The 16,933-nt window shown below is 35.8% G+C and overlaps 2 protein-coding genes across 2 annotated transcripts; one reads left to right on the top strand and one right to left on the bottom strand.

Moving 5' to 3' along the window:
• The first annotated feature begins 7,424 nt into the window (after positions 1 to 7,424).
• Positions 7,425 to 8,777, top strand: LOC140771124 (transcription factor MYB77-like). The gene has a single exon (XM_073112530.1). It carries the CDS (start codon positions 7,536 to 7,538, stop codon positions 8,424 to 8,426), a length of 891 nt encoding a protein of 296 aa, XP_072968631.1. The 5' UTR covers positions 7,425 to 7,535; the 3' UTR covers positions 8,427 to 8,777.
• Positions 8,778 to 14,773: 5,996 nt separating this feature from the next.
• LOC140769867 (putative invertase inhibitor) lies at positions 14,774 to 15,325 on the bottom strand. Its single transcript, XM_073110754.1, has one exon. It carries the CDS (start codon positions 15,323 to 15,325, stop codon positions 14,774 to 14,776), a length of 552 nt encoding a protein of 183 aa, XP_072966855.1.
• Between the last annotated feature and the right edge of the window lie 1,608 nt (positions 15,326 to 16,933).

Below are 16,933 nucleotides of genomic sequence, written 5' to 3'. Positions count from 1 at the left end.
TAGGTGGTGGGACGAAAGACGTCCAATTTCCCCTTTCGTTTTCTCTCCACTTGTATGGTGTGCTATGTGTGGACTTTTTGAATACCTTGGAATCAATTTGCTTTGTTCTACATTGAATTAATTAGTTGGATGATTATGTTGACTTAACAGGATTAAATATGAGATAAAAATAAGTTACACTAATCACTGGAATTCTGCAAGAGATGCAATTTTCTTCAAAGTTGATTAAGATGATTTAATTAATCCAGTAGTAGGTTGTCAAGTAAGTCTGGAGCTTGAATGAGATTTAAGCTTGAAACAATTGCATATAATATAGTTTAGACTTCCAATGAGAGTGTAACAAAAAGTGGACTTAGAATTTAGGACATTAGAATAATATTGGCAAGCCTGCAAATTAAGTATATACTACATGTAAGAAATAACAAGCATGAATCATTTTGCTTCACCTACTAGTAGTTGTTATGATATCTTTTCTTACTAGATGTCATTTTAAGACTTAGGTATAAGTACCTAATATTCAGTTGGTGTTAGTTAAGTATGATATTGACTTGGCACCAAGATTTGATCTTCTTTTCTCCTTCTGTTATATTGTTGTCTCTCCTAGGTATTTAGGGGTGTTATCGAGTCCGACTCTTATCAAACTTAAATTAAAATTAATTATATATATTATAATTATTTTGAGTTTTATCGAGCCTGAATCAGTTTAATTATATAGACACCGTCGAGATGAAAGTAACTGATTATCTAACTAGGAGTTTTTGTTTCCTTCTTTTTAAAAATAATTAGACAAAGGAGATATATATGTTTGATAATTGTGATAATCTTTTTCTAAAAATAAGCCACCATATATATATATATATATACAAAATATGAAGAAGAAATTATATCTCACAAAATTCTTATATACTTTTAACATAAGTTCTTAAATCTCTCTAAGAGTATTTAAAGATTTCATTAGAAAAACAAAAAAGTTATAAACGATTTGAATTTAGCTTTTAAAAAATAATACATATTAAATTTAAAATAACAGATATGACAAATATATATATATATATATAATATTCAAATTCAATCTGCATGCATCTGATTAAATATGATGAAGACAATAAAAATTATATCTTAGTCAATACCGCATCAAATTAAACGCTTAAGTTGAAAGTATATGAGTTTTATAGAATTAAACCAAACTATGGTGATTTATACCCATAACCTCGGCCTAATTAAATTCCTATTATGGAGTTCAAAATAACCTAAATATTGAGTTTATAGAGTAATTAATTATTGCGCTGCAAAGTGCTACTTTGTTACTTGCCCAAAAGGAATAGATGGAAAGCCAAACTCATTAATTTCATGGTGGACCCAATCATGTAAGTCTTTGTTAAGGTAAGACATTCAATAGTGGCTACTTTTCTTGAACCACATGATGTTTATTCACAGATCTATGCAACTTTCTCATCAAAATTTATAAAGGAGGAGGTATCTTTAAAGATGATTCTTTCATAACCCTCATTGTCTTCTAGATCTACTGATTAATTATTTGTGTGGCATTTTTAATTGTTGAGGAATTCCACAATAGATGATAATGAAAACCTTCTCGTGCAAAATATTAACTAGAATAATTTGGTTTAGAGTAATGATTCGATACTAACTAATTAGTTATTAAAAATAATTTTCATCTACTGATAAATTCAAAGTTGTATAGAACATTTTGCATATGTGACTAGATTAACGGATATATAAACTAGAATTTAAGTATTTTCTTATTGCTTACTCTTATAACCTTTTGTTTAATAATGAGAGTGTCAACTTTTACTAATTTATTATTATTTTTAATATTTTATAAGAAAATAGATAACTAAGAGAGAGAGAGAGAAATAAAATAGACTAATTTATCTTTACAGTATAGAAAAGTGATTGATATTTTCGGTTCATATGATCGGTAAGTGTTTATTGAATTATTTATCTTGGGTTTAAAGAAAGTTATATATATATATAGGAAAGGGGTTGGATAATAAAAAATGAAGAAAATGGGAGAATATCCTCAATATTTTTTACCAAATTGTTACAACAATAAAAAAATATTCTCCAAAGTAGCATACTATTCAAATTATTTTCTAAGAAATTGCTGTCTCACGTAGCCATTATTTAGTAAATTAATCACTTTTTCAATAGGCTAAAAAAAAGATTATCATAACTTTACGTTGGGTTTTTCGTTTTGATCATAAAATATATCGTTGCGAAGATATAAAAAAATAATCTATAAGATAAAATGATAGAATAATCCCTCTCAACTAACGCTATGTTTAGAACCGCAAACCATAGATCATAGATCCTCTAAATTTTTCTCTGAAAGGGTTTTATACAGAAGCAATGCAATGGTAAAAAAATTCATTATCTAAGGCAACAATTTTCGTTAGTGTATTAGAAAATTAATTAATCCATTAAAATAAAACAGCAATTTTATAGAAAATAATTTAAACAGTGATGTATTTTAGAAACTATTTATTACTGTAGTAATATTTTGGTTTAAAAAACTCGTCTACCACGTTCGTGTGTAGACAAACAAATAGAATGTGCATTGCATGGTGGATTGACGAGGAGAGGGAAGGCAGCAGAAATAAACTGGAATAACGTGTTACACGACGTACCTCACTCTATTAAAATATAAAAGGAAACGTGGTGAGAGAAAGAAGGAAACAAATGGAAGCAATCGGAGAGATTGATATGAACAAACCTTACTTATCTTTTTCTCCATTATTGATTAGAGTATACCACTGTAGATTATAAAATAAGTATCATATTATTTGTACTCTAGAGCAGAAATACTATTCAAATTATTACACCCATTGGTCTAATTATAATTTTGTATATATCCTTGATTTGATTAAAAGCTATTTTAAAAATTCATTTTCTTATCTCTCATACTAATCCATTTATAGGGGGTGTCAAAATAAGTGAAAGGCTCGATAGAAGCTCAAACTCGGCTCGGCTCAGTTCAAATATAATATTTTAACTATTACATTTTTGATTCAATGTCTCCTCTTTCTATCTAACCATAATCCTAAGTTTAATAAAATTATCTCTAAGAAGCCCAACTTCTTCCTCCTCTTAGACTTGGGCTCGATCTTGCTTAGCTCAACCTTAATTTCAAACTAATTTAGTTTGAAATAAATTTTGCACGTGAGCTTGAGCTTGAGCTAGAGCTATCTCGCTCAGACTTGACTTATTTACAACCCTACTCACCTATCTCATTTTTATAAATAAAAGCTTTTGCTTAGTTTTTCCACCTATCCCCTATCTTGAAATCCTCACTCATCTCGTTACATTTTTTTTCCTTAAGAAAGGGTCCACACACATTTGATTTAATGGTCAAGCGTACAAAGATCCAATGGTGGATCAATCCATTCTTTATAGAGATGATCTTGAATGGTTAGACTGGCAATAGTATGAAAGCCTTGATTGTTAAACCTGTTAGTGCATGAAACCCTTCCAGGAAGGGAGACATTAACATCCACCTTTCACAATCCAAAATAAGGGTGAGATGCTAGAGTTACAAGGCATGGTAACACATAGTCATAGCTTGCCATTGCAAAATCCCCTCAGCAACTGTTCAAATATAACACCTCTCAGAAAATTAATCCACTTAGAAACTTGGCAATGTAAACTTCCCAGCAACCAACCAGCAAAGAAGATCACCTAACTTAGGAAACAATAAATAAGAATATTTTAATTAAAGTTATATATCAAATTAAGAGCATCTGAGTCAATTTTTTTTACTTCTTATCTGTACTTTATATCCCACGAAAAAAAAATGATTAGAACATGCTACTTGAGGAAAAGAAAATCTAGAATAGCTATTGTAGATATTTTTTTTTCCTTAATCTCATATAGGTAATTATATCTTATAGTATTAAATTAGAAAGATATTTCTTAGAAGTCAAGCAAATATAATATGTAACACGAGTCATTTTATAGTATATAGACAGAGAAAGATGGAAAGCAAAGTAACAACTAACGGCAATGTCTGGGGGATATAGACTCTACTTTGAGCTTTGAATTATTCCTCCTTTTATGTTGTTAATTAATGGCCTAGTTTATTTTCATGTCGCCTTCTTTTATGATCACTATGTCAAATCCTAGGAAAAGACGCCCTTAATTGTCCTACTTCTTTTCACATTAATTCTTTTTAGGGTTTAATCATGAGAATTTTCCTAGAAATATCTGATTTGATAATAGTAACGGTGTCCTAATATAAGAGAGTTTTTGTTAATAATAATAATAAAAAGAAAAAGAAAAAGAAAATCTACGTGATGGGTCCCACATGAACAAATGACAAATGGAAGGAAGCGAGGCCACCTCGGACGTCACTATCCGACAAGTCCGTGGTAGATCTTTACTTAGACCGTAGACGTGGCAGGCTATCTCCACCTGGACTCCTTCTGACAAGTGGCTGTCCACCAGAGGACGACCGACTCTGACGTGGCGCAGTTGCCGTGAGACGTTATCATGCATTCATGCTAACGTTGATAATTGAGGAGAGAGGAAAGAGGGAGAGAAGGTCACAACTCACAACCAACGTTTGATGTTATATATATACATATATATATATATATATATCTATAGCTAATTAATAATGGAAAAGGTGTGAGGGTGATGTGGATGTTTTAAGAACGGCACGTTTTCTATTAACTTTTGTGGGCTTCAACTTGTCGTTGAGGCCGGCGGATTTCTACACACTCTATAATTACGATGGTCAGTGTTGGATTTTAGCTTAGATATACGTTATTACTAGTTTATATGATAATTAAATTAGTTCCAAGTTTTACGTGGTTAATATAATACTACCGTCTTTTCTTTTCTCACTCGATATAGAAAGAACAGCAGTAAGAAGATCTCAATTTCTCTCTGAGCTGAAGAACGCAATCATCTCTAAATCTTTTCATCAGAAAAATCAATAAAAATAAAATAAGAAAAGATTTCTAGGCACCGCATCAACGACGAGCGTGCGAAGGAGAGTTGAACACGGCAACAAATGCTGCTCGCCGCACGTGCGTTCCGCGGCACAGGACTACAGTGTGCACGTGCAACCAGTCCACCTCCTCCACGAGAAAGTTCAAAAGAAAAAAGAAAAGAAAAGGAGTCGTCGGCGGAGAGTTGCATGGCGCACAGCTGTCGACGCGTAAAAGTACGGACCAATCCAATCCAATCCAATCCAATCCAATGCAATCCTTTATTATCTTATTATGTTTTATTTTTGTTTTTTTTAAACACTTCAGTGGGGGAGGTTGTTATAGCAGTTAGCCTTGATGGGGACCAACCCAAGTCCAAGTGTTTTATTAATATCATATATATATATATATATATATATATATATAAAAACATATGTGTATGTATGTATGTATACGGTACCCACAAGGGCCATAGTATTTTGACCATATGAGAATGGCCTGCCAGCTATCCTAACTAGTTGCAAGAGTTATTTTTTATTTTTATTTTATTTATGAGTTCGAAGGCTAGATATAGATTGGACAAATGGTCAACCATCTTTAAATACAGAGATATTGAGGCTAAATATACTCCGAATCAAATATCGTCGAGATTTGCTTGAAACCATTATGTTGCCAAGTTGTCCTTTAAGTTATCGTATTGTTGAGCCATCAATTAAATCAAGCTAAACTATTAAACTATACTAAACGGATAATAAATGCTTACAAGTTGCAATAAAGTACTTGGCATCCTCTAAACAAAAAAACTAAAGCAAAAATACCCCTAAGAAAGTAATAATATTTTAGTAAATTAAATTTTTTCTTTTCTTCTCTATAACATATAAGAATAAATGTGTTGTTTAGTTGGTCACAAAATCTAATATGGGGGTGGGTAGGATTAAGCCCCTCCTCCAACCGGCAATCCAATATGTGAATAAAGTATGTGAATAAAAAGTATAAAAAAATTCGGATAGATTACTATCCGATCTCGTACACTTTCCAATGGAAGCAACCCGGAAGGTGCAACGGTGCATGCATGAGGAGGAGGAGGAGGAGGAGAGAGAGAGAGTCAGACAGACGAGAGAGAGTTCCGTGGACGAGTGAACGTTTTAGTCAGCCTTGGCGGTTTGGAAAACTGGCAGCTGTCGGTTGGTTAGGAGGCCGTTATGAGGCGTACAGCCTGGCCTGACATCGATTTCCACAACGATCCGCTTGTCGACTACCGCCACCTGTCCACCATCATCCGACCCGCACTATTCAAACTACTTATTCCAATTTCCAACTGGTGGTGCTTTATTACAATTCGCCAAAACAAGTTTATTTTTCTAATGCAATTATGAACGTGGGGGAAGTTTATCCAGGCTGGCTGGGTCAGAGAGTGCTTTCTAGTTTCCACCCATCCATTATTTTTATCCCGTTTTTGGTTATCTTATTCGGAGTTAGGTAGAATAGTTACGAAGGTAATAATAAATGTTACGCAAGGTGGGGAGGGGCCATGACGTCGTACGTACGATTTGTGTACAAGGGTACGGATAAATATATCGAGGGGGGTCTACTTAGGTTTGGACGATTGTTATTAAAAGCTGGGTCCATAGGATAAGCATGGGGAGTCCAGTTACCGCCTTGTCACATTACCCTACACATTAGTTTCTAGAAATTAGTTTTTTATTTTATTTTTATTGTAGGGATTATTATTAGTGTAGTCGATGTCAAATGTCAATTAGTCTTTTTTTTATTATTTTATTTTGGTACTGTTTTAAGATATAATTAAGTTTTTTTTTTTTTATTAAAATGGTAATTTAATTTAATTTGAAGGATAAGAGTTGCACCAGAAGAAAGCTTGAATTTTTATGTAACCGTGCAGCCAAGCTTTGTTTGTCCGTCCACCTCCTACCAGTAGCACCGAGTCGAGAAAACACCACATGGAGTAGTAAATGACAGCTCAGAGGTCCGCCAAAAAGAGCGATGCATCTAAAAAATTTCGGTTTCCAATAATAGGTGTCTGCGTCAGAGTCACTGCTGAATTCCACTTTAACTCTCAACCGTTGCTTCTCCCGACTTCTCCAGTCCCAGTGCGGGGAAACTCGACCGTTAGTTGGATGGATGGGGGGGTTTGGGGAAATGGAGATTTTGCACATAACCTCTTCAATTCAAGTGATTTTATACAATCCGTGTGTTACCGTAGTTGCGAAGTAAGGTGTGATTTTGTAAATAGTGGAACCTTTAAGGGATCATGTGCAAAGGTTTTCTAAGGAGAAACGGAAAGTAACGAGGCAAAGTGGGTCCCGCGAGTCCAGATGCCAGCTGTATGAAAGCAACCACCTGCCTGGAAGAAGCGCAACGCGTGCCTCCGACGCACTACAACCGGCTACTCCCGGTCACCCTCTCTTGCCCTTCTCTCCTTCTCTTGTTATATATAACCTCCCCCACCTCTCCCCCACCTCCTCCTCGCCTATCTATTATCTACAGTTACATTCTCTCTACGACATCTCCTACCTCGTTCTCCAACTTCTTACCCTTCCTCTAGGGTTAGGGTTTTGGATTCCTTTAATGGCGTCGATGGATCGGATCAAGGGCCCGTGGAGCCCCGAGGAGGACGAGGCGCTCCGCCGTCTAGTGCAGAAGCATGGGGCGAGGAATTGGTCTCTGATTAGTAAATCGATCCCGGGGAGATCGGGGAAGTCGTGCCGCCTCCGGTGGTGCAACCAGCTCTCACCGGAGGTGGAGCACCGCCCCTTCACCCAGGAGGAGGACGACACCATCCTCCGCGCCCACGCCCGATTTGGTAACAAGTGGGCCACCATCGCCCGACTCCTATCCGGCCGCACAGACAACGCCATCAAGAACCACTGGAACTCCACCCTCAAGCGCAAATACTCCCCCTCAGCCGGAGGCGGCGGCGACGAATCCGGCGCCGCCGCGGCGGATCCGGCGGATGATCCGCCGCTGAAGCGCACGAGCAGCGTAGGCCTCTGCTGGAGCCCTGGGAGTCCTTCTGGGTCAGATCTGAGCGATTCGAGCCACCACAGCCATCCGATTAACTCGCCGCCGCATCAAGCGGCTCAGATCTACCGCCCGGTGCCCAGGACCGGGGGCATCGTGCCTCCCTCCTCTTCCAACCACCATATCGAGATTTCCGCGGTCGATTCCCCGTCGATCGGCTCTACCAACGAGGATCCCCTCACCTCCCTAAGCCTCTCCCTTCCTGGATCGGATCACCCCGACCCCTCTACCGAAAGGAATTCGGCTGATCGGCCGCCGTCCTTCGAGCTCAGCGCCGAGTTCTTGTCAGTCATGCAGGAGATGATCCGAAATGAAGTGAGAAGCTACATGTCGAACCTCGAGATTCGCACATCCTCCGCCGCCATGTTCATGCCTCCGCCGCCGGAAACCGTTTGCAACGCCGTCGCGAAACGCCTAGGCGTTACGAGGATCGAGTAGTTTCGGAGCGTTAACGGATTATTTAAACTTCTAACGGCCTCCTCTTTTTTCCCCTTCTTCCTCCGGGATCGAGTTCTCTTCTATATACAAAATAAGAAGAGTTGGGGGGTTGGGTGAAAAGCTTGGATTTTGTACAGGAAAAAGGAGGTAAAAACTATCTCAATCTGTTTTAGTTGGTAGAGAAAAAAATGGAACAAAAATCCAAGAAAGAAGAAGAAGAAAAAAAAAAGAAGAAATATTTCGCCGTTAATTATTGTTATATAAGTGACAGTTATCTTGTCGTTTTGCTTGTTGGCTTACGAGGTGAGTTGAATTGTGACAAGTCACAACCTACTGTGTGGGATTTTTCTATTGCCCTGAAAGCCAATGACGCGGCAATTGGTAGACTGTCCAATGGCAAGATTAAAATCTCATCGCTTAAACTATTGCACTCTGATTACATGGATGGTGACAAGAGAGAAGGTAACTTGTTTTCATCTTATTTAAATATAATCATAGAAGAGAACAGAAAAAAAAAATTATTTAGTTCAAAAAGAAAACAAATAATATGTTTACTATTATTATACTCTATACCAAATATTTAATTATTAAAATAAATCAGCATAAGTATCGGGTTAGAATATAAAATTATTGTTTTTCTAATAGTTTAATAATTAGTGAATTAACATAGTAAATTTACTTTGCTCGAAAAATATAACACTCTATTTTTTTAAATTAAATTTACTTTTTGACCAATCAAAATATCTTTTTTATCTAAAAATTATAAAATTTTACTCGTTTAAATTAAATCTATTTTAGCTCATACGCGCTGAGATACTTAATAATTAATTTTTTTAATTTTTTAACAGAATATCAAGAAATTAAATAAAATATATAATAAAATAGGGGCATATCTGAAATATTAAAATATATGAAGAATATGTCCATTTCTCTCTCTCTTTCTCTCTATTTCTCTCTATTTTTGCTGAGAAAAAACTATTAGTATTTTGTTTTGTCTCCCTTTCTCTCTTAAAAATTTAATCTAAATGATAAAAACTTATTTTCTCTTATGACTTCCTCTCCTCTTCTTTTCTATCATTGAATTTCATACTTAAATTATAAATTTTTCGTTTAGACTACATTAGATACAAATTCTGAATATAAAAGTTCTAGATCATAGCACCATCGATTTTATTCAATTAGCTTAACAATATTTGGACATTAGATGACTATATTCTAAATATGTTTTCAAAACTATGCAGAATTTGAATTTCGAAGTTGTACTAAATTCTAATTTGACGTAGTGTTAGAAAAATATATTCAGAAGATAATTATCTGATATTCAAATAGTATGAAACTAACTGAATAAAATTGGTGACGTCATGATCTAAAACTTTTATATTAGAATTTATTTAGATGTAGATGTTGCGGTTTTTGATTATGATACGGATTGGACATAATCAACTCGTTTTGAATTATATCATTTTCTGTTTTTGTTTTGGATAAAAATAATAAAACTTCAAGCTACTACAATCGAACAATGTTCAAACGCCTACACAACGTTCACATATACAAAGCACTATTTTTAACTGTTTGAATATAGTGGAAGGACATTCGAATGCTCGTCAGTTAAGTTAACAGCCTCCAAATATGTGGAATACTAGCCATTTTGATATTATCGATTCTTGGAGCTTTTATTTTGCATCTAGGCTTAAGCTAACCTTCTCCCACCTCCTTCCTCCCCTATGGTATCCATCCCTAGCTTCCTTCCTTGGCTGAGGTTAATCCTTCTTCTCTTCTCCCTCCTCACTCTAGTGGCCAGCCCTAGAAGCTCCCTTCCCCCTCTCATCTTATTTAAGATAAATTCCACCCACCTTACCATTATTTCATTCCCTAACCGTAACCATACCACAATTTTCATCAATCACATTCATTTTGCCATTTTCTGACTTTTGGTCATTATTTTTTTCATATTTTTTGATACTTACTTGATAGACAAGATTCCAGTTGTGTTGAATTTCTAACTTTTAGAGAAATAACATATTTGAATCTTAGATCATTTCAATAGTTAGAATGATCCATACTGCCTTTGAAAGTTTCGTGTTCAGTTTATCCAAAATAGCAACTCAGATTGACAATCCTTTTCCTCAAGGGCGATTGTAATAGTGGTATTAGAGCCAAGTTTCCTCATCGCGCATCCACAATAACACTAACCATTAGATCCATAGCAGCATAAAGGAGTGAAGAAGAAGAGGAGACATCCAAGTGAGTGGGAGAGAGGAACTCTAAATCTCCACCTGCAGATATCCAAGAGGAAGAGAACTATGCACACACAACACTGCTTCCTCCACCCTCTATCATCTACCCAAACATGGAGATCCTATTATCATTTAGGTGCAAGTCCAAGGCACATATTTGTCATGGACCTGTATCTTTTACACTTTGTGGAGAGGACGTCGTCTTGGTGACACAAATAATATAGAGCTTGGGTTCAATCACATTCGACTTTGGAGAGATGTGCCTCATATACAGGCATAACAATAGGAAGGTGAGACTCGACGTCATTCAATCGCACTTGGGAGTTACCTCGTAACCACTACTTGGCTTGCCGAGCACCGCGGACCCAGCTTATTTCATGCAGCTAGCTCCCACTAAGCTTGAGGAGACACAGGAGCCAAGTATAGCTAATGATTTTGCTCATGTCTTACATGAGTTTTTTATTCTATTTAAGGAGCCCAAAGGGTTACCATCGGTGCATGAGGTGGATTAGCGCATCATGTTGGGTGTCGGACCAGCAAACATGAGGCTTTATGTTCAAAAAGAGATCTCTAGATTGCTGACCGAGATGCTGGATCAGGGGTTCATACAGCCTAGTCAAAGTGCATATTCTTCACTTATGCTGCTGATGAGGAAGAAAGACAGGAGTTGACGATTCTATGTAGACTACTAGATGCTGAAACTCTATCACTGTTAAAAACCGATATCCTAATTATTTCATCACTATTTTTTATTACTATCTTACTTTATTAATTTAAGAGTGATTAGAGAAACTTGTATAGAAAAAACAGAGTGATTAAGAAATAGAAGAAGAAGTAACAACATAAGAGAAGAGAAAAAGATTATGGGTCACCTTTTTTTATTCTTATATTGTTCCATCAGCATTTAATGAATATTAAATTATAGAAGGTTAAGAAAGTAAAAGTGTCTCTTCCTAAATTGGGCATGAGCAACAAAATTAAAATTAATATTATTTTTGGTGCAAATTAACCTTCTCTTTTGCTTGTTGACTTATAGTGACTTTGAATTGTGGACAAGTCAAAACTTATCGTGGGACTTTTCTATTGCCTTGGTAGACTGTCCAATGGCAAGATTAAAATCTTATGGCTTAGCTATTGCACTCTTAATTTTTTTTAAAAAAAAAAATTGCACTCTAATTAGATGGCGAGAAGAGAGAAGATAACTATTATTTTCATCTTATTTTAATATATATCGTAGAAGAGAACAGAAAATAAATTTATTTAATTTAATTAAAAAGAAAATAATATGTTTACTGTTATACTCTATATCAAGTACTTAATTATTAAAACAAAACAGCATAAGTTACTATTAGAATATAAAATATAAAATATATTTATTTTTAATGACTTAAATTTTTAGAGTAATCAGTAAATTAAGATAGCATCAAAGTAAGAGATAAAGAATTCAAATCCGGTCATATCCATCGTTGGACAAGAAGAAGAAGAAGATGGTGGGGGCTTGGCCTAAGCAGCTCGGCACCACCACCCACTCACCCAGCCACACAAGAGGCTAGCAAAACTTTGACGTCGATGAGGAAGGGGTAAAGAGAAGGGGAGAGAAACCCCAAGGGGGAGAAAGAGCCCCTACCCTCCGCTAGCACTCGACTAGAGGAGGGGAGGAGAGAGAAAATTGATGGAGAAGCCCTTCTTGTGAGAGGAAAAAAGTGGTGGCTGAACCTTAGAGAAAAATTATATATTTTGTATCTTTACGTTAATCAAATATGATTAAAAATAATAGTTGTAGTTTAGTCTAGACCATAACATAGTGAAGTGATATAAATATAAATTATAAGAGATGAAGTGAATATAGAACTAACAAATTTTTCTATTAAGATATTATCGATAAAATATGGTCCTCGGAAATGTTGTAACTGTAAATTAAACTGAATATTTTAATGATAGTCATTAATTATTGATCTCACTCGACCTAGTAATCGCTGCTCACATAGAACAATCCTAGTCACCGGGAGCACGGCAACCAACAAGATGATACCGTGAATTTATTTATTTATTTGCCTTCCGGTAGTTTGTTTTACTGACTGAAAAGAAAACAACACTGGATTATTATTCAAAAAATCCAATCAAATTCAAAGAATTATCGTCTTCGCCTCAATCTCCTTTGGAATCACTTTCTCTTTCCTCTCAGTGGTGGTTAGGGGTGAAAACGGGTGGGATTAACTCCAACCCGACCCGCTATTCGACCCGACTTGGATCGGATTCGGATAAAAAATTTCTATCCGACTCGGATTCGGATTCGGATACGGATAGAATTTTTAAAAAAAATTCGTATACGGATTCGGATACGGGTCGGATAAATTTTTCGGATTCGGATACGGATATCGGATATCCGTTTACCCGCATATTTTTTTAAATGATTTACAGTTTTTAGTTTGCTTATTTAAATAGTAAGTATTAATATTATTACTAATAATACATTATATATTATTTATAGAGATTAATTTCTCTAATTTTATATATTTGACATACAAAAAAATTATTTATTGTAAAACTCTTAATAATTTTGTGTTAATTATATTTAAATAAAATATTATAATTATTTTAAATTTAATCAATATCCGTTTAAGATCCGATCTTTTATCCGAAAATTATCCGTATCCGTTTAGTTAGGATATGGTTTTAAATTTTGCTATCCGTCTAATATCCGTATCCGAATCCGTATCCGAATTAAAAATACAGATCCGGATATGGATTGAGCACTATCCGATCCGTATGCCATCCGTTTTCACCTCTAGTGGTGGTGCATCCTCCAACTCATCAACTCTTTACATTTGGTAACGCCAAAAATCGAGTTCGAACTTCAATGCAAATGTCTACAATCTCAAATGCATGGTCTCTGCATTTGAGAATTCTCACAGCTTGCATTTGAATGCCCCCAGTGAATTTTGTCTTCCATTCTTCTTTTGTAGTACATCTGACCTCCAACTTGTGAATATACTCATTATAAAATATCTAAACACTTTTTTTTTAATCACATTTGCTAACATACAAACTTTACATAGTTGACAAAAGTTTCTAACATTACAATTTCTGAAAAATTATCTCATGATTTTTCTCATTTTCGTGTTCTAAAATGAAAGCATGCAGTAGAAGGAGGAATTTCACCGAATGTTATGTCGACGGTAACAATTTGATTCTAAATATCACAAGAAACCCGATCCAAAATAAGTAAATAAATTAAATAAACTTATGGATTATAGAATATAAAATCTGTATAGTCGACTCTTAGTGTTGAACATTATCTCCTTAAGACCAATTCGCCTTCCACCAGTTACTTCTAGAACAGCAGATGTTGGTTTCCTAAGATATAACGACTGTCTTGCAATCGAAAAAAAGCAGCTATTCGAACTCTCTATCAAATGCAAACTTAAGACTTGAAAAAATAATGCAAACTCACAACCTATTTATAATTTTTAAATAGGCTCGAAGGGATGTGACTAGTCACAAATGGATATACCATTTTGGGTCTTTGAAGAGATGCAAGTTCTAATCGAAGGGACTAAAATTTGGACTTGACCCACGTATGTGAACTGAACCGAGTCGGACAGTACACATGTGTGAGTTAAGTTCCATAGTAATATTTACTCATAAAATAGATACTTCTTTTGGGCTTAAAACCCATAAGAAGTTTGTCACTTATATACTATACTAATATTTCTCAAATATTCAATATGATACTAAACTCATTTCTTTTTATTTTTCATTGTCATAATACCCACTTTAGAGTCAATTTTCATTCACTTTTCTTCCTGGATTTAACTAAGTGAATATATGACAATAAAATCATTTTTGAGTTAAATTAATTTCACCATTAAATCATCACTAATAATGTGTGGGCCCCACTTAAAACTTAACTCAAAATTAATAAAAGTTCATATCAAATACATAAAATTTCCAACATGCTATCCTTAAGAAAAGCATTGACGCGAGAATTCTTTGTTTTCTTTTGTTAATGGTTGCATATCCCCGCGGTTTATTACAATATTAGGTATATAACTAGGTACCTCAAAAAATAAATAGACTAACATATAACACATTCTTTTTCCACAAAAATCAACCGAAAGGAGCGGCAAGATCCAATGTAATAACGCATTGCCTCCTAAAGTTCTCAATGTTCTCGATTAGCTCCTCCTTCATCTTCCCTCTCACTTCCTTGCAGCCTCTGTCGCACGTCTCGATATCCCCCATGGCCGCATTCATCCACCTTATGATTTCAACGATGGCCTTCACGTCCATTGCTGCCATGGAGATGTTTAGCCGTTGGATGGCGTCCTCGAAGCTGCCGGAGCATATGTTGAGGCACTGCCAGAGTGCCTTGTCGTTGACGGTAGCGTTCAGGGATTTGGCAATGTAGGTGGCGATGCCGGCAGCAACCTCGGCAGCAGTTCGGATGGAGATGGCGATGAGGCCTTGTCGGTCAGCACCTTGGCTCTCGGGGTTCGCCGCGAGGGATTGAACGCATTGGTCGACGTAGGACGTTTTGTTGCATGCCCCTTGCAAATGCAGCAAGCCGGCGGCGGGTCCTGCGCGCGGAGGCCAGTGGGCAAAGGACTGGGTAGGCACGGAAAGACAAAGGAATAGGAGGAGAGTCTGTCGATATGCCATTTTTATTACTGTAGATTTTTGGAGTATTTCTGCTTCTTTCTGATCATCTAGGTAGGAGTTCATGTGTATATATATATACGAGGATTAGTCTATGCTTAGGAATTAGGATTATGATAAAATGAGAAGACGTGGTGGAGAGAGGTTGGTGTTGCATGGGAGTGCATGAATAGAGGAGTCGAAACAAGAGGTTTGGTCGATGGATAAGCTTGATCAGCTATATAAATTCCCAAATATGGGATATGAGTTTATGGACCCCATGCATGTTCGTTAATGGAGTTCGCTGAATTCAAGCTGCGCCAATCCTTCAACTTAGTGGATAGCCTCGTCAACCAAAATGAAAACGGATTTGGATTTATGCTCATCAACAAAGTCTCCAAATCCCACTTCTTAATCTAATTATCCTAAGTATATCTCATTACAAACCTTCGCGCGTTTCCATCCTTTCCTTGAGTTGCTACTACTACTATATTACCTTTTCAAGGACCAAAGAGTCTTAAATTTTATTCAACAAAACACGTCAATATATCACATTAAATGCAATGAATCAGGGTTCAACTAGGTTGCTTCATCTTTAAAAGGATCCGACTGGCCAAATCCAGACCGTCAAAGTCCGTGTACTTATCTAAATCTGATACTTAATCATCAACTATTTATACTTGACCATCTCTAAAGGTACAAGATAAAATTTTCGCAGGTATGCCGGATATGTAAAGCTGAACATGAGATTCCCAAAAATGAATTGGTTTGCGTGATTCTAACACTTTATATCTGAACTTCTCTTTTCGAGCATTGCTATGCTAAAACTTGGATAATATAAAATTTAATGAAGCAAGGGTGAAACTGTAGTTCAAGCGAAGACAAGCAGTGATAAGAGATTGTTATGTTTTTATTAACGTCACATGAAACTAATCCAACCCATTCGTTATTTCATTCTGCCATCTCGCAGGAATACATGCAACAACATCCTCCTTATAATACACTAGGTAAGAAGATTCAAAACGAATGTACTTTTTTGCTATTACATGTTGAAAGATTACATGGACATGGTTGTGATTTCATTCAGTAAATCTTTTGCTTAGGTCCTTAATTAGCGAGAATATTGATATCAATTTGATGAAAGTAATGGATGGAAGAGATGCTCAATGGGAATATTACTTGTCCTCGAGGGAGAACAAATAGTTGTAATTTTAGATTTTCTACCTAGCTCAATTTCATGAATTATATATACACATGCGGTCATGAGATAAAGTTGTTTAACTAGATGATATGAAAGGTTGAAGAACGAAACACACTCTTGCAAGGTTTACATCATTAACCTGAGTTTCAAATGATCCATCACTCTCTCTTTACAACGCCATTATTCCTGCTGTCCGTCGATAAGAAAACCAAATCACGCCAATATTTATTTCCAATAAGTACATTAAAAACTTCTAAAGTTACATGTATGTCCAATGCCCCCCCCCCCCCCTGCACACTGAACAGTATCTGCTTGTTGATTTGTTTCAGTATCAGTAATGTCTGCGGTGCGGATCTGCACAAAATATTTATGCATCAAGCCACCATCATACTCATATTACGTTTAAATGTTTATTACCTAGAATATTGATT

Source organism: Typha angustifolia, chromosome 11, assembly GCF_048772165.1.
Source record: "Typha angustifolia cultivar Huaian chromosome 11, ASM4877216v1, whole genome shotgun sequence".
NCBI lineage: Eukaryota > Viridiplantae > Streptophyta > Magnoliopsida > Poales > Typhaceae > Typha > Typha angustifolia.
This window is presented reverse-complemented; position numbering and strand designations above follow the sequence as displayed.

Bases quoted from the DNA above. Each gene is read 5' to 3' on its own strand.
- LOC140771124 (XM_073112530.1), top strand. From the start codon at position 7,536: ATGGCGTCGATGGATCGGATCAAGGGCCCGTGGAGCCCCGAGGAGGAC.
- LOC140769867 (XM_073110754.1), bottom strand. From the start codon at position 15,325: ATGGCATATCGACAGACTCTCCTCCTATTCCTTTGTCTTTCCGTGCCT.